Below are 14427 nucleotides of genomic sequence, written 5' to 3'. Positions count from 1 at the left end.
CCCCTCCCATTCATGTCCAGCAATTCTGCTGTCTCTCCTGCCTTCCCCTCCCATTCATGTCCAGCAATTCTGCTCTCTCTCCTGCCTTCCCCTCCCATTCATGTCCAGCAATTCTGCTCTCTCCCCTGCCCTCCCCTCCCATGATGTCCAGTGATTCTTCTCTCTCCCCTGTCTTCCCCTCCCATTCATGTCCAGCGATTCTCCTCCCTCCCCTGCCCTCCCCTCCCATCCATGTCCAGCAATTCTCCTCTCTCCCCTGCCCTCCCCTTCCCTTCCAGTCCAGCGATTCTCCTCTCTCCCTTGCCCTCCCCTCCCAGTCCAGCGAGTCTCCTCTCTCCCCTGCCTCCCCTCCCAGTCCAGTGATTCTGCTCTCTCCCTTGCCTTCCCCTCCCATGATGACCAGCGATTCTCCTCTCTCCCCTGCCCTCCCCTCCCATCGATGTCCAGCGATTCTCCTCTCTCCCCTGCCATCCCCTCCCATCAATTCTGCTCTCTCCCCTGCCCTCCCTTCCCAGTCCAGCGATTCTGCTCTCTCCCCTGCTCTCCCCTCCCAGTCCAGCGATTCTGCTGTCTCCCCTGCCTTCCCCTCTCATCGATGTCCAGCGATTCTGCTCTCCCCCTGCCTTCCCCTCCCATGATGTCTAGCGATTCTGCTCTCTCCCCTGCCTTCCCCACCCATTCATGTCCAGCGATTCTCCTCTCTCCCCTGCCCTACCCTCCCATCAATTCTCCTCTCTGCCCTGCCCTCTCCTCTGCCATGTCCAGCGATTGTTCTTCTTCTTCTAGCCCGTCCTTCTTCTCCACTGCCTGTCAGCGTCAGACTCAGCAGTGCGAACAGTGCATGCAGCAATTGAAAGACGCTGTCAGCGTCCGAGCTTCCCTCTGCGAGTCCCGCCTATGCGGAAACAGGAAGTTGAAACAACATAGGCGGGACTCGCAGAGGGAAGCTCCGACGCTGACAGTCTCTTCCAATCGTTGCACCGTTCGCGCTACTAAGTCTTAAAAAAAAAGTAATTAGGGGACTGAGAGGAAGTGCAGGACTCGCCGGGGGGTGGGGCAAAAAAAGGTGCCGGTACGCCGTACCGTTGCATACTGGCACAAAAAAAGCACTGATTATCTCCCAGTTGGTGAGATGTCATATGTGTGTGCCCGATGCAAAGAGCTCCTAGACCTCAGAAAGCATGTTCGTTCTCTCGAGGCTAGAACAGCAGATTTGGTAGAGATAAGGGAGATAGAGAAATACATAGAGGAGACCTACAGGGATGTTATAGAGAAGTCCCACATCCAGTCAGGTAGCCTCTGTGCTCCCTTGGAGGAGGGAGGTTTCCCAGAAGGTAAAGTAGGAAGTACTCCTGTAGCCAGGACCTACCCACCAGAAGATGTACTATCCTCTCGTGCTGAGGATATATCTTCGATGGCTGACCGGGAGGAAAAGGTTTTCCTTTTTCTACTTTTTGTTGGTCCTTCCCCGACTTCCTTTTATTCTTATTGTGTAATTATAAGCAACCTATTATAGAATTGCCCTAAAATTTATAAAATGGAGTATCCACAAAGAAATGAAAAATGAATATTTCAAGGATATACAATTGGTATTAACTTTTCCTGATATTCATATCGAATGCTTAGCCAGTTTATCTGCGTGTAGAAGCACAGGTAAATGGTCAGGATTTTGATCCTGTGATGAGGCTTTTAGACTCAAATTAAAGCCAACTTAATCCATGTTCAGGACTATAAAAAAAAGCCCCCCCCCCCCCCACTGGCATTTTAAACAGCTGATACTTCCTTCCCCCAAATACTAACGTGCATTGTTTATTTGCTGATACTAACCTTATAATGTTTTGCCTTCCCCTGTAGAGATACACAGCACCAATATGTGTTGTCATATAGAATCTGGTGTTGTGACACTGTCCATCACAGAGATGATTACATATGCCATATGGTCTGGATGTGCTGGGATTAAAATCTTTTTCTAAGAAGCTACTTCATTTCAGAATATATATGGTGGTAATTCTATAAGGAACTGTCTAGTTTTAATGTGTGTAAATGATGTCATTCCACTTATTTGGGCATGTATGTGAACACATTCCCCCTAATCTTATATAAGTAGCTAACAATCACATGCACAAATTTGGCCACCAATTTAATTGACTAACGAGCTAATTATCGCCAATAATTGACTTTTATCAAGGAATTACTGGCACTAATTAGATTTAATTGTGATATATGTGTATAAATTCCACGCCTAAATTTTACATGTGAGTTCAAAAAGGGGGCACAGAAATGGGAGGATCATGGTCAGAACAGAGGCATTCCTAAAATTAACATGCATAGTTATAGAATAAGGGGGAAACAAGCCTAATTTAGCGCAAAGATTTACACCATGTTTCAGGTTTTTTTTGTAATATTTGTACCCCGTGTTTTCCCACTCATAGCAGGCTCAATGTGGCTTACATATTATATACAGGTACTTATTTGTGGTGCAAATGGTCATACCTAAAGTTAGGCTCAATTTCCAGGTGTAAGCACTATTCTATAAATCGCGCCTAACTTTAAGTATGACTTATACAATTGCACTTTTTTCAGCGCCATGTATGCAAGGAACAATTATTAAAGAAAATTCAAACAGCTCAAAATACAGCTGCAAGACTGATATTCAGAATAAACCGATTCGAAAGCGCAAAACCACTGCTCCAAAACCTACACCGGCTACCTATTAAATCACGTATATCATTCAAGATATGCTCACTGGCCTACAGAATAATATTTGGCCAAGCACTGAAAATACATGTCAAACCTAATTGAATTACCTATATGTAATGCAATCAAGGGAGCAAGAACCTACCTCACACTACACTTCCCTAAGTGCCAAGGACTAAAATACAAATTCTCACACTCAACCTGCTTCATGTACATCTGCCCCAAGAGTTGGAACACAACACCAAAAGCACTAAAATGAATGAATGACTACACAACCTTCCACAATCACATGAAAGCCCACTTCTTCAGAAAGTTCTTCTTTGCCGAGTCCACACAGTTGGCCTGAACAACAACCAACACACCTTGCTGCTTGACCACTAACAGATCATGAACTGAGCTCGCGACTACAATCAACATTGTAACTTGTCTATCTGAAGTAAACTGTAAGCCATATTGAACCGACATCTAGATTGGAAAATGTGGGGTACAAATGCATCAAACATAAATGGCAAGAGGCGTACTCACTCGCAAATGTGCAGTAGAGACCCTCTCTGTCCCGCCCCCGCGTCAATACGTGATGACAGGGGTGTGACAGAGAGGGAACCTGCGCACCTGTGAGTGAGGGAACCGACGTCGCCACTGCTCCCCCCCCAGGGTTGCCGCTACCGCTCCCCCCACCGACCCGGAGTCGCTGCCGCCACCCACCCTCCACCCCGCCCGGGTACCTGGCTTCACTATTCAAACCGCCGGAACGCAGCACACAGCTCATCTGAGCTGCCGTTGGCCTTCCTTACCTGCCTGTGTCCCGCCCTCGCCGACGTTACGTCACACGAGGTTGGAACACATGCAGAGAAGAAGGAAGGCCAACGGCAGCTCAGATGAGCTGTGTGCTGCGTTCCGGCGGTTTGAATATAGAAGCCAGGTACCCGGCCCGGGTGGAGGGGTGGCGGAGGGGACTCCGGGGGGGGGGGGGAGGGGCGGTGGCGACCTATCCGTGGGGGAGGGGGGGGCTTTCAAACCCCCCCTTCCTTTACTAGCCCGTTTTTACGGGCTCAACGGCTAGTAAATAAATAAATTATATAGAATTTACTCCATTATGCATGCAAATACGCAGTTTCAAGTTTCTTTAGGGTTTGCTACCCAGCCCATCAAGAACATGTCTGAGCGGCTTACAGACTAAAAAGTAAAGCGTGAAATAGTGACATATTAGAGGTGAACGGAAAGAAGGGGAGAGGGAGGAACTACAATTTTAAAAGGACAGGAGACGAGGAAATACAGAGGGAAGGGGTATTGACTGGTCTGTTTGGTCCGACATACTCACACCTATAGACTGCAGCCAGGGGCTAAGCCAAAGCATCGCAAAAAAGGATGATTTTAAGTTCTGATTGAAAGGATTGGAGGGATGTGTGGTGTCGAAGGGATAAAGGTAACTTATTCCAATGATTTGGACCTTGGACTGAAAACATTGCTTTCCTAGTGTGCTGGTGAAAAATTCTTGGAATGATGGTACAATCAGAAGATTATGGGATGTTGATCATGAGGTTCTAGAGTTTGAATAGGGGACGATCATGCAAGAAAGATATGCTGGTTCTCCTGACTGATTTTATAGACTAGTAGTAAAAGTTTGTAGATAATACGGTGGGGCAGGGAGAGCCAGTGGGCTGATTTCAAAAGTGGGGTGACATGGTCATATTCCCAGCTAAGTGGTATTCTGTATGTGCATGCCTAGATGTGATGGTACATATTGTACTTTGCGGATGGGCATTCATACGGGTGCAGTTTGAGCAAAGCATGGACGGGGACATAATTATGTGTGTTGATTATACAATGTTACAATCTAAGAACAGTCTTTTGCAGTCTGGGTGCTAGCATTTCCATCAGCTCAACGGCTGCTATAAGTGTTTGTACCTTAAATATAGGCCTCAAATAGGCACTTTCCTAGAACTTATAGAATTACCCTCCACATGTACATAATATTATTTTTATAACTCTTTTTCTTCTCTTTTTCATTGTTTTCCCATGTCTTACAGAGTCTGCATATTATCTAGATGAAAAGGATATTCGTTTGCCATTGATTCCTGTAACTCCTATTGGCTACGATGATGCTATTAAATACCTCAGGTAGATATAATCCCAAATGGTTTCAGCTTGAATCCTAGTAACTTTCACTGACCCATATATACTGATTGTTTTCTTGATATTCTAGCAAAATGGATGGAGCTGAAGTGCAAAGCTCATGGCGGGGAAATCTGAATATTACGTACAGAGTTGGTCCTGGATTCTTACCACCGCATGAAAAAAGGTACTGGTAATTCAAGGGAACTTATGTCACAAAGCATGTCATCATAACCTTAGAAACACAGGAGCCAGAATGCTGCAGAACACACAAATTGACATGACAAAAATGCAAATTTTAGCACCTTATATTTTATCACTTTAAGGTTCCACTAGAGGGCACTGTACTCACAGCATTCAAACTAGACTTAGCTCTCTGCACTTACAAGGTAGTTTTTTACTTCAAATATACAGCATGCAGTTTGAGTACCTGTAAAATAAATTTTGCTTAAATACGTGATCTTAGGGCTGGCCTGGTCAGTTCACTCTCTGAGAGAGGTCTTTTACACTCCAGGTTCAGTAGGGCTAGAGATAAATAGTAGTAGTAGAGATGCTGTGTAAGTAACATTCACAGCCACCAGAATGTACAGAGGGAGTTGTGGTCATTGTTAAGGGTGACACCTAGTGGCCATAGGTGGAATGTATGAAATAAAGTTCCAGACAAAGCTTTGGGGCATGATTTCCAGCTTCAAATTGGTTGCTGCTGTGAGCAAACTAGGAACAGTGGGGGGGGGGGGGGGGGGGGGGGGTCTATTAAAGTGGGTGGTTGTGAATAAAAGCTCATGGCACCAGAATCCAGCAAGGTTTCCAACTGGGCTAGAAGGAAAAAGGAGGCAGGAGGAACTACAAGCAAAACATTATTTTAACAGAGTACTTATTAATATGTATCAGATGCCTTTGTTTTCATTGTGCTGAAGGCTGTCACAATAGGATCCAATTTACTTGAAATGTTAGCATTTTGCTGTACAAATCTAGAGAGATAAAATGTTCATTCACTGGATACTTGCCATGTGCATGCCAATTGAAGTTACCAGAAACGGTTTGATCAGTCAACTGCCTCTTTCTAGAGAACAAATTAGAGGTGTACAGCTGATGTAAACATTGTAAATGATGGCAGATAAAGGCCTATGCAGTCCATCCAGTCTCTCCAACAAAGCAGGATAAAATACATTTTCTTGATCCTAATCTGTTCTTGCCACTTTCGGAACATGGACTATAGAAGTTTGTCTAGCACTAGCCTTACTTCTCCACTACTGGAGTTCCAGTTTAAGCACCACTCCTGCCCATCATGCTAATCAACTGCCATGAGTTTATTTAAGTTTGTTTTGATTTCATCCTCTTTCTATATAAGAATCCTCTGTGTTTATTCCACGCATTTTTTGTTTCCACCACCTCCACTGGGAGAGTATTCCAGGCATCCATCACCCTCTCTATGAAAAAGTATTTCCTGGTGTTACTCCTAAGTCTGCCACCCTATAACGTCATTTCATGTCCTCTGGTTCTATCATTTCCCCATCTCTGGAAAAGATTTATTTATATATCAATACCTTTCAAATTTTAAATGTCTGTGTCCTATCTCCTTTGTCCCTCCTTTCCTCTAGAGAATATATATTCAGGTCTTCAAGTCTCATACATTTTTTGTCATAAACACCATACCATTTTTATTGCCTTCCTCTGAACCATTTAAAATCTTTCTATGTCCTTAGCAAGATATGGCCTCCAAAACTGAACACAACGTTCCAAGTATGGCCTCACTAGTGACCTGTACAGGGGCATTAATACCTTTCTTTTGCTGGTTATGTCTTTCTCCGTACAGCCTAACATCTTTCTAGCTATGGCCACTGCCCAGTCATATTATTTTGCCGCCTTGAAATTCTCAGACATTAGAGGCCATACTTACTCCCTCCATCAAACATAGAAACACAGAAAACAGTGGCAGATAAAGATCATGTCGCCCAACCTACTACGTATAATCCATTCCTTCTCTCAGAGATCCTCTGTGCTTCTCCTATGCTTTCTTGAATTCAGATCTCATCTTTGTTACTACTATCTGCAATGCAAGGCTCTTCCAGACATTTACTGTCCTTTCTCTATACAAATAGCTCATTAGATTATTTCTGAGGCAACCTCCTTTGACTCCTCATGCTAGAGCTTCCTTTTACTTAAAAGAGGCCTGCCTCCTGGGCATTTATACCTTGCAGGTATTGAAATGCCTCTATTGTGTCTCCTCTATTCTGCCTTTGGGGGAATATTTACATTTGCAACCGAAATGGGTCCATGACCTGACTAATGTTTTCCTGACACAGCATTGGCAACTAGGAAGCTTAGGGGGTCTTTTACTAAGCAGAGGTAGCATTTTAGCATGCACTAAATGCTAGAGATGCCTATATATTCCTATGGGCGTCTCTAGCTTTTAGCACATGCTAATCATTAGCGCGCACTAAAAATGCTACCACAGCTTAGTAAAAGATCTCCTTAGGGAGTAGGGCACTGTTTTTTTTGTTTGGAACCCCCCTCCCCCCCTATTCTTTTTGAGAAAGGCTATTGACCATTTTCATAGCCACCCTCTGGATTGACTCCAGTTTATATCCACTTTATTTTATCTTATTTTATTTATAATTTTGAAAATAATCAGTACAAACAGCACTCATTAAAGAAATATTTATATTATTTTAAGTAGCACTCTCTTAAAGAAGCTACAAGATGTTGCAGTCTCCAGAACTGTAGACAGTACTCCAAACAAAGTCTCGCCAGAGATTATTCAGAAGCACTATTACCTCACTTTACCTACTGGCCAGTCCTCTCCCTATATATCCAAGCATCCTTCTGGCTTTGGCTGTCACATTTTCAACTTCTTGGGCCACCTTAAGATTGTAAGCTACAATCAGCCCCAGATCCTATTCCTCTTATGTGCATCGAACCTCACCAATTAGATTGTAATGTTTCCTTGCATTTTTTTCTCATTAAATCTTAGCTGACATATTCTAGACTATTCCTCAAGCTTTGCTAAATCTCTCTTCAGGTTTTTCCATACCTTCCAGGGTGACAGATTTTGGTATCATATGCCAAAGTTAACTTTAACCGATAGCCTTTCTGCAATACCAATTACAAAAGTGATGAAAAAAACTGGACCAAGGACTGATTTGATTTGATTGAATAACTTGGAAATTAACCTCGCTGATCCTTTCAGCACACCACTAGTAATGCCCCTTTCCTCATAGTGAACTCCATTTACCACTAACCTTTGTCACCTCTTCTTCAACCAGATCAGTCACATGAGGGCTCATTGCCTATGTGGACTATGTCAAAAGGCCATACTGAAATCTAAGTACACCATATCTGCCCCTGGATTCTATACAGGCCACTCATAGTTTGGCACCCATATTTTGGTGCGGAGCCCATATGCGCGAGTAAACATTAGTCAGTTGGGTGCTAACAACCAATTATTGATGTTAATTGGGGTTACTTGGCACTTAATGGTACTAATTTGGATTATTTTGTGCATCTGCCTATGTGCTATTCTATAACACTGCACACCTAAAGTGTCTCACTTGTCATCTAAAAGAGGGCATGACCATGGACAGGGAAGGGGCATGGGCCAATCAAGGGCATTTCAAATATTTAGGCACAGTATTATAGAATACTAGGGTTACGTGCCCAACTTGTCACCAGGATTTACACCAAGTTTCAGCTGGCATAAGCTCTTCATGCCCAACTTTGGGCATGAGAATCCACTCTAAGAGCCATTCCATAATGACTGCTCAGGCCAGATCGTCCTTTATAGAATATTTATTTATTTATTAATTGCCATTTGTATCCCACATTTTCCCACCTATTTGCAGGTTCAATGTGGCTTACATTATGCCGTAATGGTGATCGTCATTTCCTGGTTAAAAAATACAGAGTGATATTTCATTAGAGTACATAAATGGTAGAGTAGATTACAAAGTGATGTTACATAGAAGTTCCTAAATGATAGAGTAGATTACAGAGTGTTTTAAACAATCAACTATAGAAAGTTTAGTTCTGGCATGAGAGAGAAAGTGTTAGTGCGTAATTCGTAATGTTCATACTTGATAGCATAGGTTAATCAGTCTAGTGTAGAGACATCGGTTTTGTCTAGTTCAGGTAGGGTTTAGTTGTCTAGTAATTAAGATGGATCATTGTTGTATGCCTGTTGAATAGCACTTAGGGCCCCTTTTACCAAGCTGTGGCAAAAGGGGGCCTGCGCAGGCATTGGCACGTGTTTTTGATGTGCGCTGAGGCCCCCTTTCACTGCATCAGGTAAAAGGCAGGTCTGTCTTTTCTTCATGAAATGGCCGTGCAGCAAGTGAAGCAATTGCCATGTGGCCATTTCGGGGGGGGGGGGGGGGGGGAGATTTTTCCGCCACTCATTGAGGTGGCGGTAAGGGCTCCCATGCTAATCCAGCAGTAACCAGGCAGCGTGTGGCACTGCCCGATTACCACCAGGTACATTCAGGTGCTATAAAAATAAAAGTATTTTTGTAACGCCAGATATAATGGTATGCTGGGGGTTGGAAGGCGGGCTGCTGTGGTAGCCCAGCGGTACTTCCTTATCAAGTGAGTGGTAAACCTGCGTTGGGCTTACTGCCACTTTGTAAAAGGGCTCCTTAGTGAGGATTTTTCCTTGCGCCTAAATCTGAGCACCATTTACCAAATCTGGACATTAGTGTGCTCTTCAGATTCAACTTTCTGATCCCCTAGTCAAAGAAATTGATGAGACTGGTCAGTGAAGACCTGCTTCTGGTAAAACCATACTGGTCCAGATCCTGTAAGTCACTGGAGTTCAGAAAATATATTGATCCCGATAGTCAGACCATGGGAGATACCCAGGTCTATGCTGAACCTGGATATTCAATGCCAGGCCACTTCCAGTGACCAGCATTGAATATCAGGGTTTTTTTTGGCCAGTTTAAAGATAACAGGCTATGTCGATATTCAGACATAGCCGGTTATCTTTAAACTGGCTGAAGATATACCAGGGTTTAACACGGCCAAATATGACCACCAAACTCTGTTTAAAAATAATTGGATAATTGGTTATATTGCATGATATAACCAGTTATTCACCATTCACAGCCTGCGGATATTCAGCGGAGAATAACTGGCTATCTACTGAATATCGGCGGATAGTTGGTTAAGCACTATTTAACCGGTCAGCATCCATTCTGACTGGTTAAATAGCACTAAATATCAGGTGGATTATTCTCTGCTTTAGCAGTAATTCCATTAATTTACTCTTTCCATGCCTATTTGGGTTTGGTCTCTATGATGCTACTCCTGGCATCATAGAGAACAAGTATTTAGGCACAGTCTTGGTTTTCTCTCATCAGCCTCTAAATATTCCTCCCTTTCATCTTTGAGTCTCACAAGGCCACTTTTGCACTTCCTCCTATCACTAACATATCTAAAAAAAAAAAAAAAAAGTCCTGTCCTCTCATTTTGCTGTATTAGCGATTTTTTTTCTTCTATTTGCATCTTCACTGTGCTGACTAGTTTCCCAGTTCCTCTTAGCTTTTCCAGATATTCCAATGTATGCCTTCCTTTTTCCTAATAAAGAGGGTCACAGTCCTTAAAAATATCTTCTTTCTGTTTTGCTCACTGATTTTTCACTTCCCCTTAATGTTTCTATCCAGCTACCAACTCGAAGCACTTACCTAGCATGACAAAATTAGTTTTCCTGAAATCCAGGGCTCTCACCTTTAAATGAAGCATCACCAGGGCTGTGGTGAGCTATGTGTGGGAAATGCAGCTACACAGATTGCAAGGGAGACCAGGGTGCCAAAAGTCCACCCTGCCCATTGCCTCCCCTGCTTGCCTATAAGGGAGTGGGTGGAGTAAGAGCAGGGCCGCTGAGAGACAAAACTGGGCCTGAGCAAACAATCTTCAGGGCCCTGCCGCCACTGTCTCCCTCACCACCACTGCTCCTGCCTGCCGCAGCGAATGAGAAAGAGACGAGTGCTCTGCCAGCTACAGGTCTTTCTTCCTGCTGTGTCCCACCTCCTGCAAAGTAACTTCTTGTTCTCCGAGGACAAGCAGGCTGCTTGTTCTCACGACTGTGTGACGTCCACGGCAGCCCCGAGGATTGGAAATCTTCCTAGCAACAAAACTTTGCTAGAGCCTTCGAGCGCGCGCGCGGCCATCAGCTTCCCGCCTGTCACGCGAGAGTCCCATAGTTTTTCTCTTTCTGCGGTAGGGAGCGGTTGTTTCCATCTCTCTCTTTGCCCCTGAGAGAAAGCCTTCGTCTTTTTTCGCGAGTTTTTCACTGATGTTTTCTTTATTTCTTTTTTGTGCTCTGTTGAGCTCCTTATATTAAAAAAAAAAAAAGAGTTCCCTTATGGTCTTAGCATTAGCCCTCCTTAAGTTTTGTTTCATTGCCGTCGTGGCCCCTTTTGGGCTGCGCTTCTGCATTTCTCCCTTTTGTGCCCTTTTTTTGTGGCACCATCGAAAACTTTGACTTCGCCGCCGCTATTTTTCCGTCCATGACATCGAGGATTCCCAGCGGCTTTCAGAAGTGTGGTCGGTGCAGCCAGGCAATCTCAGGTACCGATCCCCATTTGTGGTGTATCCAGTGCCTTGGGCCCGACCATCGCCCAGATGCGTGTAAGCTGTGTCTTAGCCTTAAAAAGCGGACACAGGCGTCGAGAAAAGCTCAGCGAGAACATCTGTTAGGAGCTTTGCCTGGCACTTCGGCGTCGACGTCGACAGCAGTACCGAGGTTGGCAGCATCGACATCGGCACCGGAGATGGCATCGACTTCGGGAGAGCAGGTAATAGCTGTCCGGAGACCACCACATGCTGGGAGCAGTGAGACATCGAGGGGGTCTCCGCCTGTCTCGAAGGCTCCTGCTGTGCAGGCCCATCGGGACCGACCACTTTTGGACCCGACCCCGAGGAGGCATGTGGATTCCACGTCCTCCTCGTTGGTACCGAGGAGTATCGATGACGTGCATTGAGCGAAGGCTAAGAAGCATCGGCATCGGTCTCCTTCCACACACGGTAACGGGAGCTCCAGGGCGTCGAGCGATTCAGCACCCAGGAAGTGTCAATGCCGGGAGGACCGCTCACCCTCCATCCAAGAGGTGTCGGTGCGTCAGTCTTCGGACAGTCCAGTACCGCCTCCTTGCTCTGCACAGGTTCTGCCTCCAGCTCCTGCACCGACCCCACAGCCTTTCCTGGCAGACACTCTGGACGAGCGCCTCTGAGCCATTCTCCCAGGTCTCCTTGAAGGGCTGCTGCATCAGTCTGTTCCAGCACTGGGGGTGCTTGCACCCTCGGTACCGTCGATGGAAGCGGCAGCTGGATCTTTGCCTGTGGTGAGGTCCCAGACGCCGGTGCCGCTTGCGGCATCGGCCTCGGTTGCCACCCAGGTCGATTCCCCGTCTCTTATATGGCTGAATCAAGACCTAAGGTTTCAAAGTTAGTATTCCATTTGTGTTGCATTCTTTTTTCTCTCTTCTGAGCCTTACCAAGTAACTACCACCCAGTGGCATCTATTTCGTTATTCACCAAGGTCATAGAGGGTTTTGTTTCAAAACAACTAGATGACTATATATTGGATAAGAACATATTGCATTCTTCTCAGTTGAGGTTTTGAAAGAACCACAGCACAGAGACTGTGATAGCTTCCATTATTACCCATGGTAAAGCTTTATTGGGTCAAGGGCACAAGGCAATAGTGATTCAATTTGATTTGTTATGTGCTTTTGACTTGGTTGACCATAAATTCTATTGACTAGGCAGAATGAAATTGGAATGAGAGTGTTAGATTGGTCTGAAGGATTTCTATCTACCCGCAGTTATAAAGTTCAGAAAGATGAAATTTTTCCGCTAGCTATGCCCTGGTCGTGGAGTTCTGCAGGGTTCACACTTGTCTCCGTCTCTATTTAATATTTTGCTCCAGCCTTTGGGAGTTATTCTGGAAAAAATGTAAAGTTCCATGTTTTATATATGTGAATGATATTATAATGCTATTTCCAATCCTAGGAGACTGGTCGACTACTCTACAGAATGTCACTTCTTGTGTACAAACAGTTGAAAATTGGACTCCGAGTATATCATTTGAAATCGAACCCTGAGAAAACAAAATGTTTATAGTTGGGTCCAGCAGACTCTGTGGAGCTATCCCAACATTTTCCCATAGGCTCTAACACCTATTTTTCCATAGGTTCTAACACGACTCAAAGGTGAAGGTGTTAAATGTCAAAGAACAATCCACTTCTACATCCAAAGATCTTGGATGTAGAAGTGGATTGTTCTTTGACATTTTCCAACCAAGTAAAGTCACTTGTCACAAAATCCTTCTATATATTAAAAGAAAATTAGGGTGATCCGTAAATATTTTGAAATAGAAAAATTCAGCTTGATAGTTCAAGCTTTGATATTGTCTACATTAGATAGATTACTGTAACATTGCTTAAACGAGCTGTTCTAAAACTATAATAAAACGCTTGCAGATGTTACAGAACACGGCAGCCAGGCTGATATTTTCTGCTTAACAATCTGATTCTTTTTCTTTGTTATTTAAGAAATTACATTGGCTGCCTGTGCAAGTCAGAGTACAATTTATACTTCGAATTTTGTATGGTGCTGCTCTACTATATTTAGTTGATTGGGAAGTTCTTCTTTTTAATGGCGTGAGCAGTTGGACTTGTAATCAATTGCTACTTTGTTTTTCCATCACCTAGAGAGCTTTAAAGATTTAAAATGTTTGATTCTGCTCTGCACTATAAAGCTACTTTTGTAGGGAATTCCTTACTACAGTCGATCCACGTTCTAAAATGACTTGATTTTTCAAAAGAATTTAAAGACTCACTTATTTGAGGGATATTTCTAATATTGGTTTATAATTATTTTTTGTAATTCCTGGATTATTGGTCCGATTTTCTTAATTATGTGATATGCATAGAACTATTTTTTGGTTATTGCAGAATAGAAAAGTTGTGTAATATAACATAATAACTTAGTGAAAGCTTGTATTTACAGAATTATTCACAATTCCATTTTACTTTCCATTATTTACAAGTCCATTTTACTTTCACTGCTTTCCTCCATATTTAATCTAGAAGTGGCATGTATTAATTATATGTTTTTATTTATATCAAACCAAAAGGCATTCTTAGCGGCTGTTACTGTGGTAGTTGGACATGGTTGACAGGTTTGTCGGTTTGTTATTTACTCCGTGCTATTATAGGAAACAAACTTTTCAAGGCTGAGTTATTGTACCGATTTCTTTCATAGACTAGAAAAATTATACTAGATTGAATTTCTCTTGACAAAGAGCCATTCACCAGGCCTGCAATTCTTACTATTAGCTTTACAAAGCTGCTAAGATTGATCTTTCACATTCCAGCTAACTTTATAAAGGAGGACATTTTTAACCATCAATAGATAAAATACAGTAAATATTATTATTAACATTTGTATAGTGCTACCAGATGCACTCAGCGCTGAACATCCATCATAGAGAGACAGTCCCTGCTCAGAAGAGCTTACAATCTAAAATCATAAGAATGTCAGGAATATGAAATACAGTTAAGCTCCTGCAATATTTGGGAATTGTTGTTGGCTCAGTAAGAGTACTGTTTGAACAAT

General features: G+C 43.5%; 1 protein-coding gene across 5 annotated transcripts in view; it reads left to right on the top strand.

Moving 5' to 3' along the window:
* Nucleotides 1-14427, top strand: part of LOC115477350 (glutamate carboxypeptidase 2-like) — a 378970-nt gene that overhangs the window by 112732 nt on the left and 251811 nt on the right. For all 5 annotated transcript variants that reach the window (XM_030214175.1, XM_030214174.1, XM_030214177.1 and 2 more), the window contains 2 exons: nt 4728-4818; nt 4904-4999. In XM_030214175.1, coding sequence (XP_030070035.1) covers nt 4728-4818; nt 4904-4999 — 187 coding nt within the window. The remainder of the gene's footprint in view (nt 1-4727; nt 4819-4903; nt 5000-14427) is intronic.

Source organism: Microcaecilia unicolor, chromosome 9 (genome assembly GCF_901765095.1).
Source record: "Microcaecilia unicolor chromosome 9, aMicUni1.1, whole genome shotgun sequence".
Classification (NCBI taxonomy): domain Eukaryota; kingdom Metazoa; phylum Chordata; class Amphibia; order Gymnophiona; family Siphonopidae; genus Microcaecilia; species Microcaecilia unicolor.
The sequence above is the reverse complement of the archived record's forward strand: the minus strand, read 5'-3'. Positions and strand labels throughout refer to the sequence as shown.